This window comes from Eurosta solidaginis, chromosome 2, assembly GCF_040869045.1.
Source record: "Eurosta solidaginis isolate ZX-2024a chromosome 2, ASM4086904v1, whole genome shotgun sequence".
Classification (NCBI taxonomy): Eukaryota; Metazoa; Arthropoda; class Insecta; order Diptera; family Tephritidae; genus Eurosta; species Eurosta solidaginis.
In genome coordinates, this window is record NC_090320.1 from 288222157 (window position 1) to 288245581 (window position 23425).

At 38.7% G+C, this 23425-nt stretch overlaps 1 protein-coding gene across 5 annotated transcripts in view; it reads left to right on the forward strand.

The window, feature by feature from the left end:
• Ube4B (Ubiquitination factor E4B) overlaps positions 1–18780 on the forward strand; it is a 33171-nt gene extending 14391 nt beyond the window's left edge. For 3 of the 5 annotated variants that reach the window (XM_067768391.1, XM_067768392.1, XM_067768393.1), the window contains exons 2-12: positions 1189–1799; positions 1862–2015; positions 3782–4795; positions 5902–6623; positions 6726–7300; positions 9219–9615; positions 9688–9800; positions 9862–10039; positions 10119–10265; positions 14271–14613; positions 14675–18780. In XM_067768391.1, the coding sequence (XP_067624492.1) occupies positions 1746–1799; positions 1862–2015; positions 3782–4795; positions 5902–6623; positions 6726–7300; positions 9219–9615; positions 9688–9800; positions 9862–10039; positions 10119–10265; positions 14271–14613; positions 14675–14973 (3996 nt within the window). In that variant the 5' untranslated portion in view covers positions 1189–1745 and the 3' untranslated portion in view covers positions 14974–18780. The remainder of the gene's footprint in view (positions 1–1188; positions 1800–1861; positions 2016–3781; positions 4796–5901; positions 6624–6725; positions 7301–9218; positions 9616–9687; positions 9801–9861; positions 10040–10118; positions 10266–14270; positions 14614–14674) is intronic. The other 2 variants (XM_067768395.1, XM_067768394.1) reach the window with 2 other exon arrangements.
• The last annotated feature ends 4645 nt before the right edge of the window (positions 18781–23425 follow it).

Sequence of the window (23425 nt, forward strand, 5' to 3'; positions counted from 1 at the left end):
CCGGATTTTTTGCTTAGCTATCCGGTTATTCGAATATCCGGTTTATCCGGATATTTGAAAAATCTGGGTGCAGTTCACAGCCCTAGTATTGATATTGTAACGAATTTACTGCAATTTCGGTTATTCCAAATCTTCTGCTAACGTTCGAATCGCTAAAATGTTGAATAAATAACTCCAATATTGAATAATTCAAAAATGGCCTTTATTAAAGTACTTCACAATAACACTTATAGTTCGCAACTAATAACTTGCTAAACCAAACTGATTGGTGTGCCTCTACTGTTGCTGCCTTCTATACTCTGTGATTTCTCGTTCGCATCTTCTAGACGCTTCCATTTCCGGAATCTACTAGTTGGCCATCAGCTATAAAATTACTACGTTTATAGCTTCTCATACGCGCGTGTATGTGTGAACACAATTATAATTGCATACTTTTGGGAGCATCTCAGATAAGATATCTGCATGTGTTTGTGCGTCTCTTCTCCGTTGCGTGTACGTACATCTGTGTAGACATGATTGATTTATTGATGTGCTTACAAGTCACTGCTTAGCATCGGCTTAGAGATGATAGTTTCCCTTACTTACTTAATTGGCGCTTAACCGTCTAAACGGTTATGGCCGTCCAACAAGGCGCTCCCGCCGCTCCGCCAACCGGCGCCAATTGGTCACACCAAGGGAGTTTAAATCGTTTTCCACCTTGTCCTTCCAACGGAGTGGGGGCACCCTCAACGTCTGCTTCCATAGGTGGGTTCCAATAGAAACACTTTCTTGGCCGGATCATCATCTTTCATTCTCATAACATGGCCTAGCCAGCGCAGCAGCCGCGTTTTAATTCGCTGGACTATGTTGATGTCTGCGTATAGCTCGTACAGCTCATCATTAAATCTTCTTCGGTACTCGCCATCGCCAACGCCTAGAGGTCCATAAATCTTTCGAAGAACTTTTCTCACGAACACTCCCAAAGCCGCTTCATCTGCTGTTGTCCATGCTTCTGCCCCATATAGCAGGACGGGTACGATAAGTGATAGTTTCCCTTAGTGTTGCTAATATTCGTCACAATATGTATGGAAATTCAAAATTTATTCACCTAAATGCTGAGTGGGATTATACATTTTATATATTATTAAATAGACAACAAAACAAATTTTATTTTTATTTAATTTTCATTTCGATGTATGTACTTCTTAGTTCGTTCACCCACAGAGTAACGCGGCAACGAAATTGTCTGTAGTCATCTTTTCGATCGTGCATATCGGAACGCATCAGAAAGCAGAATAGAAACAAAAAAATAAAACAACGTGAACATACATGCATGTATATATAAAACAATTATTATTATAACAGCCAAACAACAAAAATAAAAACGTTGCAGATAGCATTGGTCTGTTTGATTTCTTTAAACAAAAAAAAAAAAAATACACCAATCAAACTGGCAACAAACAAAAAACTGCGTAAATCAACAAAAACAAAAGTCGTTTTTGATGGAAAGCAACAGCCAGTAGAACAATTACATACACACAAACACCACCTCTCCTTGACAGTGAGGCTGAGCGAGCTGTTAGCAGAACAAAAGTGGCAAGTCAGCATAAACTGTGAAGGAAGTCACAGCGAGTAGCGGATAAGAAGGAGAAATTGTTGCCTGCACTGTATATTTAAACAAATTCTCTATAAACAAAACAAAAGCTAAAAGAAAAAACGCAAAATATTTCATAGGTGGTCGCACCGAGTTCCGTAAAAACATTTATATGTCATCAGCTGAGGAACAAAATAACAAGATGAATGAATTAACGCCGGAAGAGGTGCCAAATTTCTTATTGCGTTTTTAAAATAAAATTATATGTTTAACTTCTTAACTTTTTAGATACGCGCACGAAGATTGCGTACCTTAGCGGCAGCTAATACAACAACAAAAACTAACTCACCTAACAGCAAAACAACAAAATCAACCACTGAGATTAATATGAGCATCGACACTATACTGACAACCCCAGTAACAACAGATGAGAACGAAAAAGGTTTACTTTTGATTGTTGTCTACAATTGAAGGGAAATAGCAAAAACCGTTTTTAACGCCAATCATTATTTTTCAAAAAAGCAAAAAAAAGTCACCTACATAATGTTATGGAATTTGGTTTATTTTTTTAGCCTATCACAAATTATGATATATAGCGGAAAGTATTAAATTAAGTTAATTGATATTTGAGCAATGAAAGAAATAATTGCTTTAGCAAATTGGCGCGTACAACGGTTTTCGTGATTATCCTCAAGAGTTGCATTTTTATCAACTTTGGCAAGCTTAGGCTGCTTGGCCTCTTCTGATATAGTTTTCGAGCACCGAAAGTAATTCAGAAATCTTCTGATATTCACTCCGTTCTGCAGAAGAGGAGAGTAATCTCACAAGGGAGACGCGCGTCACTCAAGCTCAACTTCGATCTGGATACGGTACAGGTTAAACCTTTAAAATAAAAAAAAAAAAATAAAAAAAATGTAAGGCGCGATAACCTCCGAAGAGATTTTAGGCCGAGCTTCTCTTACAATTTGCGTCGTGCTCGTTTTTAATTTTTCCTACAAATTGGCGGGACGGGACCTACTTTTTTTATGCCGATTCCGAACGGCATCTGCCAGACAGATGAGTTTTCACTGAGAGCTTTTCATGGCAGAAATACACTTGGAGGGCTTGCCAAACTCTGCCGAGGGGCGACCCCGTTTAGAACAATTTTCTTCTAATTGAAAAAACTTGTTTCTAAATTTTTGATGTTGCTTTTCCCGGGGCGTGAACCCATTATCTTCGGCGTGGTAGGTATACCACGGCGACCGCCACGACGGTTAAACCTTTACCTATCCAAAATCAACCCCTACATACATAATGTATGTCCTGCTTGCAACGTGTCCCCATATGACACCAACTTCCAGCACCCCTCTCTCTTTCTAGTCCATCTCGCAAGAGGAGTCCAACTCTTAGACTAACTGGTTTAAAATAATCTGGGATGGAAGGCTCAACGGCGCTATATAAATGTGTTAGAACTGAACGTGGTTTGCAGTTGAAGCACGCAAATCGGTTGACCACTTTGTCAGCTGAGTAAGGGCAAAACATTTTGCAAAGTGTTGTAACGAGAGGCAATTTTGGGAATTCACAGTGGTTCCTTCAGTTCCTTTGTCAACTACCGTGCGTTGAATGACATAACAGGAACCTAAACGCAAAATCCTATCTCGCATAGGTCCCATGTTTTCATTGCTAGATATTTTCTAGGGATGGCGATCTCGGTGACCTTTTCGCATAAGACATGGCGGGTGAAATTAAACTCAACGATACTTTTCAATTCCTTTTGTTTGGTTGCCTGCGCCATAAGTTCCGAAGAGATTTTAGGCCGAGATTCTCTTCCGATTTAATTTTTCCTACATGTTTTACGCCGAACCCGAACGGCACCTGCAAGGCAGATGAGTTTTTACTGAGAAGCTTTTCATGGCGAAAATACACTCGGACTGTTTACCTAAACACTGGCGAACAGTGACGCCGCTTATAAAAATTTAATTCTAATTGAAAACACTTTTCTAAATTTTTGATGTTGCTTTGCCCGGGGATTGAACACAGGACCTTCGGTGTAGTAGGCGGAGCAAGCTACCCCCACACCACGGCGGTCTCAGTTAAATTGCTTTACATAAAATATTGTGGAGTAACTTGCCCATCGAAAGTGAGATTTTCAAATGAAAATCACTACGAAAGCTCTAGCCTCATTGTACTCTTGTACATAGTGTAACTAGGACCTTTTTCGTATTTCAGCCCAACGCTGTCACAATGATGCTGCAAAGGAATCTCGTTTGTTACGTAACCAAATCAAGACATCAGCGGAAAATCAATCATCTGAAAATATATTATCTGCTACTGAATCTACTAAAATGGATGTAGATGTTGAAATGAATTCTTTAAATACAACACCTACACAATTAATGGATATAACAAAATGTTCTTCAACTTCATTACTAACAGCTGCTTCATCATCATCAAATACTTCCGTCTTCACACCACTTACTATCGTTAACGCTACGAATAATGCTACAAGTAAAGAAGAGCAACAAGTGAATAATGATAGCAAACAGAAGAGTGATATTGAAAGCATGGAAACCACAGAAGACGAAATCCCTACGGATCACAAAACCAATGAACGTAAACGGACTCAGAAAAAACCGGTAGATGAACGTATTGAAAGCATGCTTTCGCTTACATTCAATGCAACTTGGAATGAATATAGTCTTGGGTCAATGATATGCCCAAGAACTGCCAGTTTTCTAGAACATTATCCGCAAATGCGCTTTGATTTTGAAACAATTATGCACGATGTACTATTGGAATGCGTCTTGAAGTTATATAACGAAGAAGCTGAGAGAACAGATGATGCATGTGGCGGTAGTGGAATTAGGTCGACCTCAGATGCCGCAGACGTCGCGTCTTCTAGCGGCAGTAGTTCTACAACAACTGTAAATATAAGCAACGAGAACAATAAAGCTCCCACTTCAACGACAACTACAAACGTTGCTGCTGCACCTACAACGTCATATCTAACGACAAGTGCTGTGGCGGCGGCGTCTACATCGAATCCTACATATTCTACACCGAAAAAAATAAAAAGCGATGATACCGAGGTTCAAGAAATATTGGCTAATGCAGCACCAGGCAGTGCTGGTGGAACGCGACCCTCGATTTTCTTTTCAGAAAATGCTATGAGCGGTGGTCGCAGCAGCAGCAGCAATAATAATAATGCGCGTGATGATGAACAACCTTCTGCCTCATCACAAGGTAGGTGTATGTTTTTGAAAAAGTGTAACCTGCAGGCGATCTTAGCTTTAGAACCATATTGTCAGAGCAGTGTTTGCATTTGCAACTTCAGAATAGCAGTAGCTACTGTTCTGCCTCTGAACATGTACAGAGCATAAAGCTAGTGCAGAACCGTAGCATAAAAATGGTAGAATTTTTTAGATTCTACTACGAGCTACGAACCCCAGCCGGTAAGGGGGGCTTAGAATATATCCACGGTAGGTATGCCTGTCGTAAGAGGCGACTAAAATACCAAATTGATTAAAGGGGTTGCCAGCGCAATATATAGCTTCTCCAATTGTCAACCTCACCAGGCTTCGGCGATAGGAGGGGGGAGGGCCTAGAAGGTTTCATGTGGTCATACTAAATTGTTCCCGAGATGGTCGGGCTAGTGCTGGTGCTTGCTACCGGAACGTACCGCTTATCTGCATCCGGCAAAGGGCTATGTCGTTGTAGCGATAGGGACACTCCCCGAACGCCCTGGGGAGTGTTGTCGATGTTGAAGTTGCTTTGCCGGATGCAGATCTGGTACCAGGTAATAAACACCATTAAAGTACTAACTCCACCATTTTGGGAACGGTTTGGTATGACCACATGAAATCTTCTAGGCCATAATGCCTCCCACTCCCTAGATCTATGAGGCACATGGGGTCGCCAGAGCCCCGGCTATTAAAGAAACGATTCGCCACGGTCAGGTTGGGTTGAAAATTGGGTTGCAGAAGCTATAATATGCGCTGGCAATCCCTTGAAAGGGTTGCGCTACACAACCCCTTGCAACAATTTGGTATTTTAGTCGCCTCTTACGACAGGCATATCTGCCGCGATTATATTCTAAGCCCCCTAACCCGTTGCAGAGTAAATTCACTTTTCACCAGCGATTGAAAATGTTATTGCTCCGGCTCTAAACATGATTGAAGGGGTTGGCAGCGCAATTTATAGATGGCCAAACCTTCTAGGAGCTTCTTGCCGGAACGTACCGGATCTATATCCGCCAAAAGACCAACATTGATAACACTCCACAAAACCTGCGAGGAGTGTCTACATCACTACAACAACAAGTGAATTTATAATTTTTTAACATTTTTCAGTAGCGTCTACTTCATCTACACAGCATGCTCCTTTGGACTCCAACACAATTGGTCCAGTGCAATCATCAACGTCAAACCGTACCGTTACGGCTAAGCAAGAGGTATTAACATATTTAGTAAACTGTCATAGACTACGTCAAGAACATGTAGTTTATTTCGGCAACAACAACAGCGATTCAGTTGAAGCGACAACAAAAATTCAACACGTATTACAACAAATGTATGATGCTATAATGCGCACCACAATACTTGTGCTTACCGATCGTATCTATGAAAATCCAAACTACATTTTAGATCAATCAACTATGCTGGAAATGCTCTATCAAGGTCGCATACCTGATGGCTTCTTATACGATTTGGTAGCTACTGCGTGTGATCAAACTGAAGATTTTCAGCAAATTTTCGGTCAACTCTTACGTGGTCTCTATATAGGAATGCAACGAAATATATGCACAGCCAATATTAATACACAACAAATTGACTTGTTAGCTAAATTAGTTACAATTAAAGTTGGTGCCACACGTCCAATTTGTGATTTGATAGCAGCACAAGTAAATTTCTTACCTGAAATGTGTACGAAAATACCTGGACGTGAAATAGTGAAATGTAGTTATTTAGGTCCATTTTTATCCGTCTCATTGTTTGCAGAAGAGAATGTAAAGTTTGCTGAAGCGCATGGCAAAAGTAATGTGCTCGTATATAATATGTATCATTTTCGTTGGGTGAGTATAGTCGAAATATAGAAAAACTTCCTTTAAAGATAGATATTTACATAATGTTCTTCTTATAAACTTAAAACAAATTATTTGTTACACTCTTTTTAGGAAATGCAATCTATGCGCACCTCCATGCATACAGTTTTTCATTCATTGCTTGTAAACGTCAATAGCCGCCCTAAAACACTTGATTATATTAGTAAAATTTTGCGCCACAATGAACGTCGTGCACAATTTGCTTGTGATGAAAAACTACTTGCACGCGATGGTTTTGTCATAAATCTAATGAGCGTTTTGCAACAGCTGTCGGTTAAAATCAAATTGGATCGCATCGATCCAGCATTTCCATTCTATAAAGACTCATTGATCTCTATTGAGAACGACACGAAATTACGTTTTACCGCCGATGAGTATAAACAATTTATTGAACGTGATTTCAATGAAACGCTCACACATAATGCCAACTTCCAAACGCAATGTTGGTTTCTCACACTTCAAGCACACCATTTGGGTTATATGCCAGCTATACAACGTTATCGTCAAAAGGCACGCGCTATTAAGGAATTGCAAAAACTTATTGACGAAATTGATCGCACCAGATCACATTGGGAAAATACACCATATGCAAAACGTAATAAACAATTTCGTGAACGTTGGCATAAACAATTGAAAAAGTTGACAAGGTACGCGTTTAATTATTTACTAGTTTGTACCCTTTTATACTTAGCGTGCTTTGCACACAGAGTATATTAACTTTGATTGGATAATGGTTGGTTGTACAGGTATAAAGGAATCGAGATAGATATAGACTTCCATATATCAAAATCATCAGTATCGAAAAAAAATTTGATTGAGCCATGTCCGTCCGTCCGTCCGTAACTTGAGTAAATATTGAGATATCTTCACCAAATTTTGTACACTAGCTTATCTGGACCCAGAATAGATTGGTATTGAAAATGAGTGAAATCGGATGATAACCACGCCCACTTTTTATATATATAAAATTTTGGAAAACACAAAAAACCTGATTATTTAGTAAATAATACACCTAGAATGTTGAAATATGACGTGCGGACTGATATTGAGACTCTTGATAAAAATTTGGAAACATTTCTTAAAATGGGCGTGGCATCGCCCACTTGTGATATCAATTTTACAAATATTAATCATAAATCAAAAATCGGTAAACCTATCATAACAAAATTCGGCAGAGCGGTTGCCGTTGCTATAAGGAATGCTTTGAAGAAAAATAACGAAATCGGTTATGGACCACGCCCACTTTTATATAAAAGATTTTTAAAAGGGTCGTGGAGGAATAAAATAAGCTATATCTTTGCAAAAAAGAGCTTTATATCAATGGTATTTCATTTTCCATGTGGATTTATAACAATAAATAGGAAAAACTTCAAATTTAAAAAAATGGGCGTGGCACCGCCCCTTTTAAGACTAAGCAATTTTCTATGTTTAGGGAGCCATAACTCGAAGCAAAACTAACGGATCGTAATAATATTGGGTACACAAACTTTCCCTATAGCAGGAAATATTTCTAGAAAAAATGGACGGGTGCGGTTAAAGACCACGCCCACTTTTTACCCCAGCGGGTTAGGGGGTCATAATATACCCGCGGTAGGTATGCCTGTCGTAAGAGGCGACTAAATTACCAGATTCTAGGGGCTGTGTAGCGCAACCCTTTAGGTTGCCAGCGCAATATATAGCTTCTCCAAACCCAATTGTCAACCTCACCTATCCGCGGCGAATCCTGTTTCACTAACAGTCGAGGCTCTGGCGACCCCAAGCTTCTCATGGAACTTTAGGGTGGGGAGGGAGGGGATGGCTGAAGGTTTAATGTGGCCACATAAATCGTTCCCGAGATGGTCGGGCTAGCACCTTAATGGTGCTGTGGTACCGGAGCGTACCGGGTCTGTATCCGGCAAAGGACCATCACATCCATAACACTCCCCAAAGCCTTTGGGGAGCAACCCTTTCGCTACAGCAACAACAACAACGCCCACTTTTATATAAAAGAATTTTAAAAGGGTCTTGGACGAAAATAATAAGCTATAGCTTAGCAGAAAAGAGCTTTGCATTAATAGAATTTTACTTTCTAAATTGAATTATAACATTAAATTGGAAAACACTTAAATTTGAAAAAATGGGTGTGGCACCGCCCCTTTTAAGACTAAGCAATTTTCAATGTTTAGGGAGCCATAACTAGAAGGAAAATTAACGGATCGTAATAAAATTGGGTACATAGTTTTTCCCTATAGCAGGAAATATTTCTAGAGAAAATGGACGAGATCGGTTAAAGACCACGGAAAATTAGATATAAAACAAGTTTAAAAGGCTCGTAGACTAGAATAATAAGCTATAACTTAGGAAAAAATAGTTTTGAATCAATGATATTTCACTTATCAAGTTTTATTGTAAGAGGAAATAGGGAGACATTTTTCTTTTAAACGGGCGGTGCCACGTGTTATGTAGAAAAGTAATTTATCTGAAATGAAATGTACAATTGAAGCTCACGCTGAGTATATAATGTTCGGTTACACCCGAACTTAGACACTTTTACTTGTTATCATATTTTTTTGTCCATCTTTCTAGATCGAAAATGTGCAGCGAACTTTGCCTTCTCGATCCGAAACTTTTGTCTGCTTGTATGTACTTCTATTCAACGGTTTGTGAATATCTACTATATCAGATTGAGGGGCGTGCCGTTGAGGGTCCATATATAGCTAAGTTTACGGTACAACAATTAAAACCAACTGATGCATTTGCCGCACTGCCCGAATGGTATGTTGATGATATTGCCGAATTCATATTATTCGCTATGCAACATGCTCTCAATGATATACGGCATACAATTGATCATTCGATCATAACATGGCTACTTACATGCGTTTGTGTACCAAATTTAATTAAGAATCCTTATGTCACTGCCAAATTAGTTGAAGTTCTATTTGTATTCTCGCTTGGACCACAAAATACGCTAAGTGTGTCGGTTAGTAAATACGCTTAATGAATAATTGTATAGTAAATTTATTACTAAACTCTTGTAATTTTCTCATCATAGATGTGGAATCATGAATTAGCACAAACAGTACTTTGCAGCGCACTCATGAAATTCTATGTAGATATTGAAACGACCGGACAAAGCACTGAATTCTATGATAAATTTACAATTAGGTTTGTTAGTATAGCAAAAAAAAGTGTTTATATATATGCTTTTAATTGCTTTCTTTTTCAGATATCATATAAGTCATTTATTTAAATCAATGTGGGAAAATCCAGTTTTGCGTCAAGTTATGATAACTGAATCGAATTCGGGCAAACAATTTGTAAAATTCATAAATATGTTGATGAACGATACCACATTCCTGCTGGATGAGTGCTTGGAAAATTTAAAACGCATACATCAAACACAGGTTGAATACATACATAAATCCACCAACAATGTTCTATAATTAGTACGGTATTAAAAATTTGCTTGAATTTATGTTGCAGGTGCTGATGATGAACGATTCAGCGTGGTCGCAAATGAGCTCCGAACAGCAACAAACTAGACTCTCACAATTAAATACTGATGAACGGCAGTGCCGTTCATATTTAACCCTTGCACGCGAAACTGTGGAAATGTTTCATTATTTAACGGTGAGCAGATTCATTTTGTTTATGGAAATGTGCAAAAATTTTTTTTGACAATGCGCGAGTTATTTTTTGGGTATTCATCATTCAGATTTGATAATAAGCCACGCACTGCTTATTGTTGCTGTAGATGTGGTCACGCTTTCTGAGAACAACTATTTTTAATCGTTATAAATTTTAAGAATATATACATTGACTGTTGACATTAAGTCTATAAAAATGTAAGGCGCGATAACCTCCGAAGAGATTTTAGGCCGAGCTTCTCTTCCAATTTGCGTCGTGCTCCTTTTTAATTTTTCCTACAAATTGGCGGGACGGCACCTACTTGTTTTATGCCGACTTCGAACGGCTTCTGCGAGGCAGATGAGTTTTCACTGAGAGCATTTCATGGCAGAAATACATCCGGAGTGCTTGCCAGACACTGCCGAGGGGCGACCCCGCTTAGAAAAATTTTCTTCTAATTGAAAAACCTTATTTCTAAAATTTTGATGTTGCTTTGCCCGCGGTGTGTACCCAGGGCATTCGGTGTGGTAGCCGGAGCACGCTACCATCACACCACGGTGGCCGGTCTATGCGTCATATAAATAGAGGGCACAATATTTTGGAAAAGTAGACAGTGCTACCCGCCACCCCAAATAAACACCATCCGATTTTATTTCCTGTTCGGATCGTACATTTTCAGAAATATCCAGGCTCTATTTCCGGCAGCATTTCGCAATTGGTTTTTTAGATCGTTAAAGGAAATTATGCGAAAAAAGCGCCGAATAATCCCGAAAATATTTTTAAATTGATCTTAAAATCGCAGCGCAGTGATCCCGAAAGAGTTGAACTTTTTCGTGGCAATATCGAAACTATAGCTAAGTCGTTTGGGGATTCAGTTCGAAATCATTTAAGGACTATTTCGGGTTTGTTTTTCAAACAATCCCAGAGTTATTTCGTTTAAATTTGGAACTATGACGGTATTATATACATCATCAATTTGGCATTATCTGGGGACCGTTTTAGGATTGTTTCGATATCATACTTCGCTATAACTTGTGTATCATTTTCGGATAATTTTGTGATCAATTCGGGATTTTTGTCGGGATGGTTTTGTTTATGATAAAATTAGGGGACTATCATTTAGGGATTGTTTTTTGTATCATTATTTGGTTGTATGGGAGCATTTACCGACTATTTCTCGGTCATTTCGTGGTTTCCTACCGATCATTTCGAGATTGGTTGCTATCTGGGTCATAACATCAAATTTCGCAGGAGAACTTCTGCGTGCATATATATCTAAAATAGACAAAAATGCTGCCCAGCACAGAGACCGGTTTAATAACAATAGATAGATAGATGTTGTGAGGTTAAGCACTGCGACCTTGTTGTTGTTGTTGTTGTATTGTTGTAGCTCCCCGAAGGCTCTGGGGAGTGTTATCGATGTGATGGTCCTTTGCCGGATACAGATCCGGCACGCTCCGGTAACACAGAACCATTAAGGTGCTAGTCCGACCATCGGAAACGATTTATATGGCCACATTAAACCTTCAGGCCTCCCCTCCCTTGTTGTTGTTGTTGTAGCAATATTTCGCCCCACCTAATAGCTGCGACCGATCACAAATTGTTATCAATATCCTCTAACGGGAGTCCAAGGAAACTTGCTGTTTCGACAGGGGTGGACCATAATGAGAGAGGTGTCAGAGGCGTTGGTTTCCTTCCACCGGAAGGAGTCACAATCGTTTCCTACGCCGATGACTGCACAATAATGGCCACAGGCCCAGGCCCAAAGATCGATGCGCTATGCAATAAAATAAACGGCTACCTCCCTGATCTCTCTAGTTTTTTCGCCTCGCGAAACCTGGCATTATCACCGACTAAATCTTCCGCCACTTTATTTACAACATGGACGTCCCAAATGTCGACCATTTTGAGCATCCACGTCGATGGCACTACGCTACCGACTGTCCTAGACCCCAAAATCTTGGGTGTGACGTTTGATCAGGCAGGATCTACATTTTGGTGAGCACGCAGCCGCAATTGTTCCGAGAATTCAGAGCCGTTACAAAATCTTCAAATCCCTCGCTGGCAGTACCTGGGGAAAAGATAAAGAAACGCTCATGACTACATACAAAGCAATCAGCCAGCCGATTGCGTGTTACGCGTCACCCATATGGTCGCCAAGCCTAAAAATTACCCACTGGAAGAAACTACAGGCCTGCCAAAATACTGCTCTCAGAATCGCCACGGGCTGTCTTCTTATGTCCCCAGAACACCATCTGCATAATGAAGCGAGAATACTCCCCATCAAGGAGAGAAATGAGATGCTGACCAAACAGTTCCTGTTGAATACCCAGAAACCTGGGCATCCCAACAGACATCTGATTGATGAACCAGCACCGCCTAGGGGCTTAAGGAGTCATCTCCGTAAGCATTTTGAGGAAATACGGCACCTGAGAACCCAGCCGAATGAAGCGAAAAAACACAAGCAGGTCCTTGGTGAACTCCATAAACAGGCGTCGGAGCTTTATGCCGGGAATTGCCCGGTGAATCCAGTACTTAAAGAAAAGTATCCAAAACTCGCGGAAGAGGAACGCATACTCCCCAGGGAAACGCGTGTCACTCTTGCTCAACTTCGTTCTGGATACTGTAACAGGTTAAACTCTTACCTATCCACAATCAACCCCGACATACAAAATGTATGCCCCGCTTGCAATGTGTCCCCACATGACACCAACCATCTCTTTAATTGTAATGTGGAACCAACGCCTCTAACACCCCTTTCCTTATGGTCCACCCCTGTTGAAACGGCAAGTTTCCTTGGACTCCCGTTAGAGGATATTTATGACAATTTGTGATCGGTCGCGGCTATTAGGTGGGGCGAGCATTGCTACAACAACCACAACTCTCCTATGTTAGCTGGTTTCCCAGGCTTTAGTAGCGGGACCGCCTTGACTATTTTCCATTTTTCGGGTATGACAAAGGTGGAAAGAGACAGGTTGAAGACATGTGCTAAATATTTGAAACCCTCTTTCCCTATGCTTTTAAGCATCGGCATGGCTATGCCGTCTGGGCCCCCCGAAGGCTTTGGGGAGTGTTATCGGTGTGATGGTCCTTTGCCGGATACAGATCCGGTATGCTCCGGTAACACAGCACCATTAAGGTACTATGCCCGACCGATTTGTATGGTCACATTAAACCTTCAGGCCATCCTGGGTGATCTTGGGGCCGCCAGAGCCTCGGCTGTTAATGAAACAGGATTCGCCACGGATAGGTGAGGTTGACAATTGAGTTTGGAGAACCTATGAATTGCGCTAGCAACCTGAAAAGGTTGCGCTACACAACCTCCTGAATCTGGTATTTTAGTCGCCTCCTACGGCATGCATACCTACCGCGATATTCTAACCCGCTGGGGGAGCCATCCCTCCCTCCCATGAGGAGCTCGGAGTCGCCATAGCCTCGTCTGTTAGTGAAACGGGATTCGCCGCTCGAAGGTGAGGTTGACAATTGGGTTGGAAAAGCCATATATTGCGCTACACAGCACCTTGAATCCCAGCACTGCGACCTGTTGATCTATTGTGCCCTCATTCTCTTTACAACACCTCATCCAAGCCGAGTTCTCTGAGAAAATCCAGAATGGTTCTCGGCTTCAGAGAGTGTATGTGACTACTTTCTAATTTCGATGATCCTAGAATTCTAAGTCTTGGTGTCCCGACTGCATCGCATTCCATCAGGATGTGTTCTGCAGTCTCATCTTCGCGATCACAGAATCAACAGAGGCTACTAGACGATATGCCCAATTTACGCATATGGCTCTTTAGCCTGCAGTGACCTGTGAGTATGCCTGTTAAAATTTTATTTTACTTTTTGGGAGGTTAATCCTAGCTTTATATTGCTTTGAGTTGTACCCTCCAATTAGTGCCTTTGCCTGCCCGAAGTCCTGGACTTTCGCGCCATAATACCAATAGTTGCTTTACTACTTTACATACTTTTATATACAGATTTAAATGTGCACTTTCTTGTAAATTTTAGAATGACATCAAAGAGCCTTTCATGCGCGACGAAATAATCGACCGTCTCAGTTCAATGTTAAATTTTAATTTGCAACAATTATGCGGCCCAAAGTGCAATGATCTGAAAGTACGCAATCCAGCTAAATATGGTTGGGAGCCACGACGCCTATTGGGCGAAATATTCGATATATATTTACATTTAGACTGTGATAGATTTGCACAAGCATTGGCTGCCGATGAGCGTTCATTTCAAAAGCATCTATTCGATGATGCAGCCAGCCGTATAGAGCGTTTAGGTATACGTTCTACAATTGAGGTGGAAAAATTTAGATCATTAATTACAAAAGCGCATGATATATATGGTAGGTTTGTTGTTTTTAATACACACAATACCAATTTATAATTCCTTTCGCCTCCCTACAGTTGCAAATCAACTAGCCGAAGATGAATGCGCTGATGCGCCCGACGAGTTTAAAGATCCATTAATGGATACCCTAATGGCTGATCCAGTTATATTGCCATCGGGTACAATTATGGATCGTTCTATAATAACACGACATTTATTAAATAGTAATACGGATCCATTTAATCGTCAACCATTAACCGAAGATATGCTTGTGCCAAATATTGAACTGAAAGAACGCATTGATGTTTGGCGTAAAGAGCAACGCTTCAAGCGACAACAAGAGCAAAATTTGCGTTTAAATGATAAAAGTAGTTAAATTCTAACTTCAAAACGACTCATGACGTGTCCAAAACAATTCACGGAATGCGAGCGAGATACCGATCGATGAATAAACAATGTCAAAGTATAAAAATTGGAAAATCGTGGTCCATCATCAGTCTGCTAGTGTTACATACATATATACATACACACACAATCTTCCACGCTTACTACACGATTTTTGGTGAATCACTGTCGCAAGTTATTGCCGCCCAATAATTACACAGGCCAACAAAATTTGAAAAAAGTCCAGACCCAGAAATGAGCTAATACTTTTCAAAAGGTCTGCGGTTCGCTAAATCTGAATTGCGTATCAGATTTATCATTTTGGTTCTTGTTTTTGAGATATTCTTATATAAAGGTGGGAAAATAATGTTTTTTTGCCACGAAAACTAATTTTCAAAAAAAAAAAAAAAATCCAAATATAACATTTGAAAGCGCTATCAAAATTAAAAAAAAAAATCTCGATATTTACTTGTAATATATTGATATCTACATTTTATACTTCACTTCCTGGATCGCTGCAGACAAAAGCAATATGTGTAGCATAATTTCGGGCAGGCTTTCTTATATTGGGCTTGGAGCTCTGTAGTATATGGAGTAGTCCTCCTGCCTTTTATCTTAAAAGTTTTGTTTTTTAATTTTAAATCATTTTATTTCAAAAATGCATGGTTTACTGAACACGCCATCATGCAATTATTAACTGACTAACGTGCCTAAAAGTAGTCTTCAAATATGTGTAAAAATTTTGTATAGAGAAAAGATTACTTACTCACTTAATTGTCGCTTAACCGTTTAAAAATCGTTTTCCACCCGGTCCTTCCAGCGGAGTGGGGACCGCCCTCTACCGCTGCTTCCATAGGCGGGTTCCGATAGCAACACTTTCTTGGCCGGAGCGTCATCTTTCATTCGCAGAGAAAAGATTGCAAACCTTAAAAATTAGACTATATTTTCAAGCAAAATAGTTGCACTTTCATTAGTTTATATGCGGTTTTTTAATAAAAAGAAGTTTTCGGTACGAATAAGCGAAGTAAGTATAGCAGAAAAACGTGATTTTAGCATATAGAACTACATATCTCGAAAACCAGAACCAATTAAAAAATTTTGACACCGAAGTCCGATTCAGCGTACCAAGGCCTTTAGAATAGTATAAGCTCATTTCTGTGTCTTAAAATTTGTCGGCTTGTGTTATTTAGAGCAGCATCAGCATGATTTGTTGGTGTCAATCTCATACATATCGAGCGTTCCAGCTCAAATCAAATTCCTACCATCATACTGGAATTGGTTTTTAACTTTGACCGAAGCTTTTTTTTTTTTTGAAATTTGTTTCGAAATTCCAGATTTACATTATTTTTTTCGGCACTTATTTTCTCTTTTTTCAAGGCGTTTGCAAATTTTTGAAAAAAAAAATCAAGTTTTTCTCAGAAGGCTGTAAGGCATTTGTGCAGTGTTTTGAAAATGTGCATTTCATAGATTTTCAGAGGAATACACAGTTTTTCAAACTTTGGTTAAAACTTTTCATTCAAAAAGAATTAAAATTGTATTGTTTCGGTTTCATCATGCTTTATCTGAAAATTAGTTTAAATGGATTTTGTTAAGTTTTGAGATTTGCATTACTTTTGAAAATATTGGCGTAAATTGCAGGTTCGAATTCGAAATGCTTTTTTTTTATTTTAAGAAGGTTTTGAACAAAATACAGCCAAATCGAAAAAGTAAAGTTGATATATAAATATTAAATTTTTTGGCAGAAAGTACGGCATTGCATGAAAAAAGAAAAAATTTGACCAAAAACCAACTAAATAGAGTGATAAGTTTTAGCCAAAAAAAAAAAACTTGCTAAACGGAAAAACATGAAATTTTTAGATTTGCATTGCTTTTGAAAATTATGTTTTTTCCATCTGGTAGAAAGAAGTACTGCATTATATGTGAAGGATAAGTTTTGAACAAAAGACAGTCAATTTGAAAAAATATTAACATTGTTTTTGAAAAAAAAAAAAAAAAAAACAATCGTTTGGCAACAGAAACGAATTTTGTTCAAACATCAACTAAATCGATAATATTCGAATGTTGTGTGCATTTCTCGATTTGAGTTGAAATACTCGATTATGTATGTTGTTCCTGGATCAATTAGTGTTTTTGTTTTAAATTATTTTGTATGTGTGCGTGTGTATGAAACACAAAGGAAGGGTAATGTTTTCAATTTAACTTGCCTTTTGTGCTTCTTCTTACCTTCATTTTAAGGTACTAAATTGTTCAAAGCATTAGAATTAATATAAACAAATACTCCAGAGTTTTTCATGTATTTTTCTGTTGCTGTATCTTTATATTTTTATTATTGCGATCATTGTTGCTATTATTTGTACAACTTGTGTAATTCGTGAAAAAAAAAACAATTTAATACAAAAAGCTGTCTACTTTTATGTTTAACATAAGGACGCATGAAGCACATCTCGGTGTATACTAGGGTGGGTCAAATTTATTGTTGAAAAGGAACATCCAGTTTCTGAATCTATTGATCGTACTGAGTAATATTGTCCATGGGACCATAGATCTGAAATGAATTTCGAGCCTCCCTAATTTTGTTAGAAAATATTATACCCCAAACCGAATAGCGGCTCTCACAAATAAAATCCATAAAAACAAATGTCAAATTCGAATTCCGAATGGGATATAAAATTTTCTAACAAAATTAGGGAGGCTCGAAATTCATTTCAGCCCTATAGTCCAATGAACAATATTACTCAGTATGACCCATAGATTCAGAAAATGGATGTGCACCTTCCCCATACAATTTGACCCGCCCTAGTGTATACATACCCTCTTAATGCAGTACTTGCCTTTTTTAGCCGTAGTGGTTCATTTAAATTATTTTTCTTTTCTAGAGGCAACAATTTTGTTTTGCGAAAATTGTTTCATTATAGAGATATTATTAAAAATTTCACAATAGGGCTTGAAGAATACATTTTTCTCTCAAACCGCCTATACGTTATTTCTAAAAGCTGTTTCTTTGTTTTGCTACAACCTTGTACATATGCATGACATATGCTTCTGTCGTTTTTTAATTGGAAATGTATAAAATTCTCAATCGAAGTCACACACACACAAACGTACATATACATTTACTCACAAAAGTAAGTACACACTTGGTTTATGCTGAAAAAAAAAAAAACTCAAATGCAGTGGCTCACAGCTTAATTGATAATTTTCATCTAAAATATCGCAAATTCCCTAACAGAAACCACATTCAAAAAAAAAATGCCAAAAAAAATTTGAGCTATTTCTGACTTGCACATTATTATATTAGAATTTATTGGGCTACAAAACTGCATACTCCAAAATTTTCTAGAAATTCTGAAAAAAATTTGAAAATTTTGATGGTAATTTTTGAAATTTTGATTAATTCTCCTTACCTTTGAATAACCTTTGACATTTTTTTGAATGTGGTTTCTGTTAGGGAATTTACGATACTTTAGATGCAAATTATCAATTAAGTGTGTACTTACTTTTGTGAGTAACCGTCTCACACAAAAAGCCGGAAAGAAATACTGGAATGCATGTTGGTTGAATTTCTGTCCCCTACATCAATTTCCTATATCTTTAATATTGTCAATTTATTTGAAAAGAATAAAATAACAAAAACAAGCAGAGAAGTAATACAATAAGACAGCAGAAAAATAATAACAAGACGTTAAAAAAACAAAAAACATTTTTTTATGTTAGCATTAGTTTTGGCGCTAAGAATGTAACCACAAAAACGAACAGATAATCGTAAAGAGCAAGTTTAAATTGAAAAAAAATAATTAAATGTAATGTACACATATATAAATGTATATGCGTAATATACGATTGCCTATATATGTATGTATTTGGTTTAATACAATTTTTACACAGCATAACATCCATATATGATGTACCCCATACTACATAAATAAATGCTAAAGTCATATGCATAAAAAAAACTATACATTAAATTCATATATACAAATAGAAGTGTTAATTGTAAGCTATCTTTAGCATTAAAAATAAAAGAAATATAGCATAGATGTCTGCGTTGTCGTCGTGCATAAAATAAAAATAAATTTCTTGAAAAAATAAAAAGAGGCATTAGTAAATTTATTCAGTACTACCCGGGGAAGGTTCAAAAATTTATCGACACGCTTATGTGTAAAATATTAATTTCAGGTTTGATTCGAGCTGAAGGCCTATGACAGTAGACTGGGTCGATTTATTAACTGAGATCCCGCCATCGATTTTTCGATAGGATTTGGGCTGAGGAAAAAAAGTTCCACTACGCATACCCAAAAAAATAAATTTCGAGCATGGGAAAAAAATGGCGAATGTTTTTTTTTTTCAAAGAACTGTTATCGCCAACGTTTTCACAACAGTTTTTGAAAAAAGAGAAAGATATTCAGCCCTATTCTGCATTTCGACTTGGATTGGAATTTTTTCGATTTGACAATTTTGGTATTCTGTGTTCCAATCTCTTTCGATCCAATTCGAATCGTTCGATTTTGTGTATTCTGCATTTCGATCGTAATTCCGTTTTTCTAAGTTGCAAATTTGTTGGCGGAAAAATATTTTCTTTTTATTTTTTTATTAATTTATAACAGAATTTTAACAAAAATGTAAGTACAACTTGTTAAGAAACGTTAAAGGCTTGATGATAATTGTTTTTTATGTTTCCAGGTCAAAACCAACATGTGGATGTCGTCCTTGGACGTATTTGCCCCGCAAAAGTATCTAACATATACTTGAAAGCGTCCTTATTAAGTCGAAAGTTTTCTTTTTGAACCTAAATAAGTCATTAAACTTTACCACTTTTAAGTTCAATTTCTTACAATTCGTCACTCATCTCAAATGGATTACACAAACTTCGCAATATTTGCCTTTCCATTCTCGCCTGGCCATTTTCGTATACGTTGCTTTCCAACTCCACAAATAATGACGCGGCTATTGGCTCCAGTATAATAGACAGCTATAATTTGTGTCTGTTGGTTGGGTCCAGTTATATGCCAAAGCAAGCTCCCGGTGTAGAGGAAGGTGAAGCGAAAACGTAAACAATCCTTGCGGAAAGAATAAATAAATCTTCATGAAGTATTTTAGTCCAGTGCAATGAAATTAGCATCCATAAAATTCAGAAAATGTCAACTATATTCGTGCAGAAATCCGTTTTAACAAAACTTGGTGGCCATGGCAGGGAATTGGCCAAAAGAACGACAAAAACACACATACGATTATGAAAGCAATTCCCTCAAAAAAATATAACACTGCGGCAATATATTCTATTGCTTTTTTTTGTACAAAATGGCGTGGATAATAAAATATAAAAATTTTTCAGTTTTTTTACAAATTTTCTTTAATTTATTTTGTTCCAATGTTCACACATTCCGTACAAACAGCTGATTTCGAAAATTCATTTGCTCTTCCTCTTCTCATTACGATTCCGTCGTAATGCAGAATACCCAACTTCGATTAAAACGGAGCGTAGAACGGGAACGTAATCGAAATGCAGAATAGGGGTGATTGTAACGAATTTAGTGTAATTCCGCTTATTTGCAAACTTCTACTAACGTTCGAATCACTAAACTGTTGAATAAATAACTCCACTTTTCAATAATGCAAAATGGCCTTTATTAAAGTACTTCACAATAACACTTCTACTGCTCGACAGATAGCGTGCTTAAATCAAACTGAAAATGATTCTCAGCTTTACCTCCTTTTATACTCTGTGATTTCTCGTCCGCATACTTCTTGGCGTTTCTATTTCTAGAATTTACTTCTCGTTTACAAGCTATACATTTCTCAGCTATAACTACAGATACACGATTTTATAGCTTCTCTCATCCCATGCGCGTATATATGTGAGTGATACTTGCACAAATGATTGCATACTTTTGGGAGTATCTCAGATATATGCATGTGTTTGTGCGTTACTCTCCGTTGCTTGTATGGACATATGGGTAGACATAATGATTGATTTGTTGATGTGCATACAAGTCACTGCTTAGTATCGGCTTAGAGATGATAGTATCCATTAGTGTTGTTAATATTCGTCACACTGCCCTCCACCTAAGTCTGATCGTCCCGATTAGACAAATTTCCCGATCTAAACGCCGCCAGCATCTCCAAATGAACCACCCTTCTATTTCGTGGTTTCCCAATTGTTTGTATGCGGTAGATGACATCACTGATCCTCTTCACAACTCTGCACGGGCCTTCCCAACTGCACCAAAATTTGGATGGAACACCTTTCCGCCGGTGAGGGTTGTATAGCAGTACCAAATCTCCTTCCAAGAAACCTTCCGAATTATAGTTCTTGTCGTACCTGTGTTTCATCCTACTACTCGTTACCCTGGGCCGTTCCTTCACACTTTGTTCTTTGGCCAATGAACTTCTTCGCAGAGCTTGCGCTTGACGGATTGGCTTCGCATAATCAGTATCGTTCTCCCGTTTCACAACAGTAGTGCGCCCTGGCTTGAAACTACCCTCGCATTCCTTCTTGGAAATTCTTTCCTTCGTTTTTGTGCGTCCATTCGGTTTTGTGAATGCCAGTGTTTCTCTCGCAGGTACTTTTGATTTCGCTTTATTTGGCCCATTCGATCCATCAACCTTTACCTTTGACTTTCGGGGTCTTTGTCGAGTCTTCTCCACCAGTACTCGATTACTGCTCCCAACTAAAGTTAAGTGGTATATCCTGGATCTTATAGCGCATATTCCTTCTTTGCATGTCGATCCTGTTGTCATGGTGAACTAAGAAGTCCACTCACAATATGAATTCATCAACAATCTCCGCCACAATGAATTTGTGTAGAACCATGACCTTGCCAATTAAGACTTCACAGATCACTTCTCCCTGGACTTGGTTATACCCGCCAGTGACCGTACGAAACCTTGCTCCAGGTAATGGCTTTACTCTCCTATTGACTAAATCAGATCGGATTAAGGAATGAGATGCGCCCATATCTAACGTCAGTACACGATCCTTGCCATCCACATTTCCTTTGACGGTAAGACTGCCCGAGTTTCTTCCAATTTACGAGATAGATATCACAGGACATTCAAGAGCTGGGGCAAGTTTTCGTCCTTTACATCTGACTCCTCCAGCTTTACGTTTACGACCAGCCAAGTTGGAACTACAAAGACCAAGATCGCAATGACGAGCAATGTGACCGGGCTTCCCGCATTTGAAGCATTTGATAATTCTTTCACTCCGCTTTTGCGATCCTTTCAGCGCCTCCAATATTGCGTCTACCCACTCTGGCCTTTCTACTTCCACACGGCGTGCTTTGAAAACTGGCTTACACAGAACCGAAGCTGTTTCCTGAATCAGAGCATGTGATACCGTTTCTGTGAATGTAGGTTTTGGGTTTGCTTATGTCGCTCGCTTCGTTTCCACGTCCTGTATGCCATTTATAAAGCTCTGGCTTTTTACCCTTTCAGTGTATTCCACGGGTGCGTCCGCATTCGCTAAATGTGCCAGTCTTACAACATCCGACGCAAACTCTTGCAATGTTTCACCAGGCCTCTGGAAGCGGTTCAGTAACTCCATTTGGTATATCTGTCTCCTATGCTCAGTTCCGTATCGTCTCTCTAGAGCGCTCATCAATGCTTCATAACAGTTCCGTTCGCCCTCTGGAATGTTTTGTAAGATCTCAGCTTCAGGCCCTTTCAATGCAATGAAAAGTGCAGCAACTTTATCATCCGCATTCCAGTTGTTCACTGCTGACGTCTTCTCAAATTGCAGCTTAAATACCTGGAAAGGAACAGAACCGTCAAAGGATGGTGTTTTTACCATTGGATTACTCGTTGAAACTGCTGGGCGATTTAGCTGCAACTGCTCGATATGTCCTTTCAAAGCTTCCACCTCGGTCTCGATAATTTCTTTTTTTTTTTTTGTATCCTGGGCTTCCAGCTTCAATGATACCCTTATCTCCTTGCCTCCAGCTGCGAGGATATGCGGGCCTCCTGTGATTTCAACTGCTCAGCCATCTGAGATGTCATATGTGTCTTTTGCTCTTCCAGTTGGGATGCCATATATGTCTTCTACTCTTCCAGTTGTGATGACATGTTTGTGGATATTTGTGATGGCATTTCTGTTATACGCGTTTCTTGTGCTTCAATCTTGGACGTTATGCGTGTCTCCTGCGATTCCAGTTGAGATGCAATTTGCGGCGACATTGATGTTACTGTCGATGTTTGTGCAGATATTGCAGCCAATATCATTTCAAGTCTGTGCTGGTAACTGTCTGCGTTGTTTCGTTTTTATACTCAGTTGAGCAGAGCTCACAGAGTATATTAACTTTGATTGGATAACTGTTGGTTGTACATGTATAAAGGAATCGAGATAGATATAGACTTCCATATATCAAAATCATCAGTATCGAAAAAAAATTCGATTGAGCCATGTCCGTCCGTCCGTCCGTCTGTCCGTGAACACGATAACTTTAGTA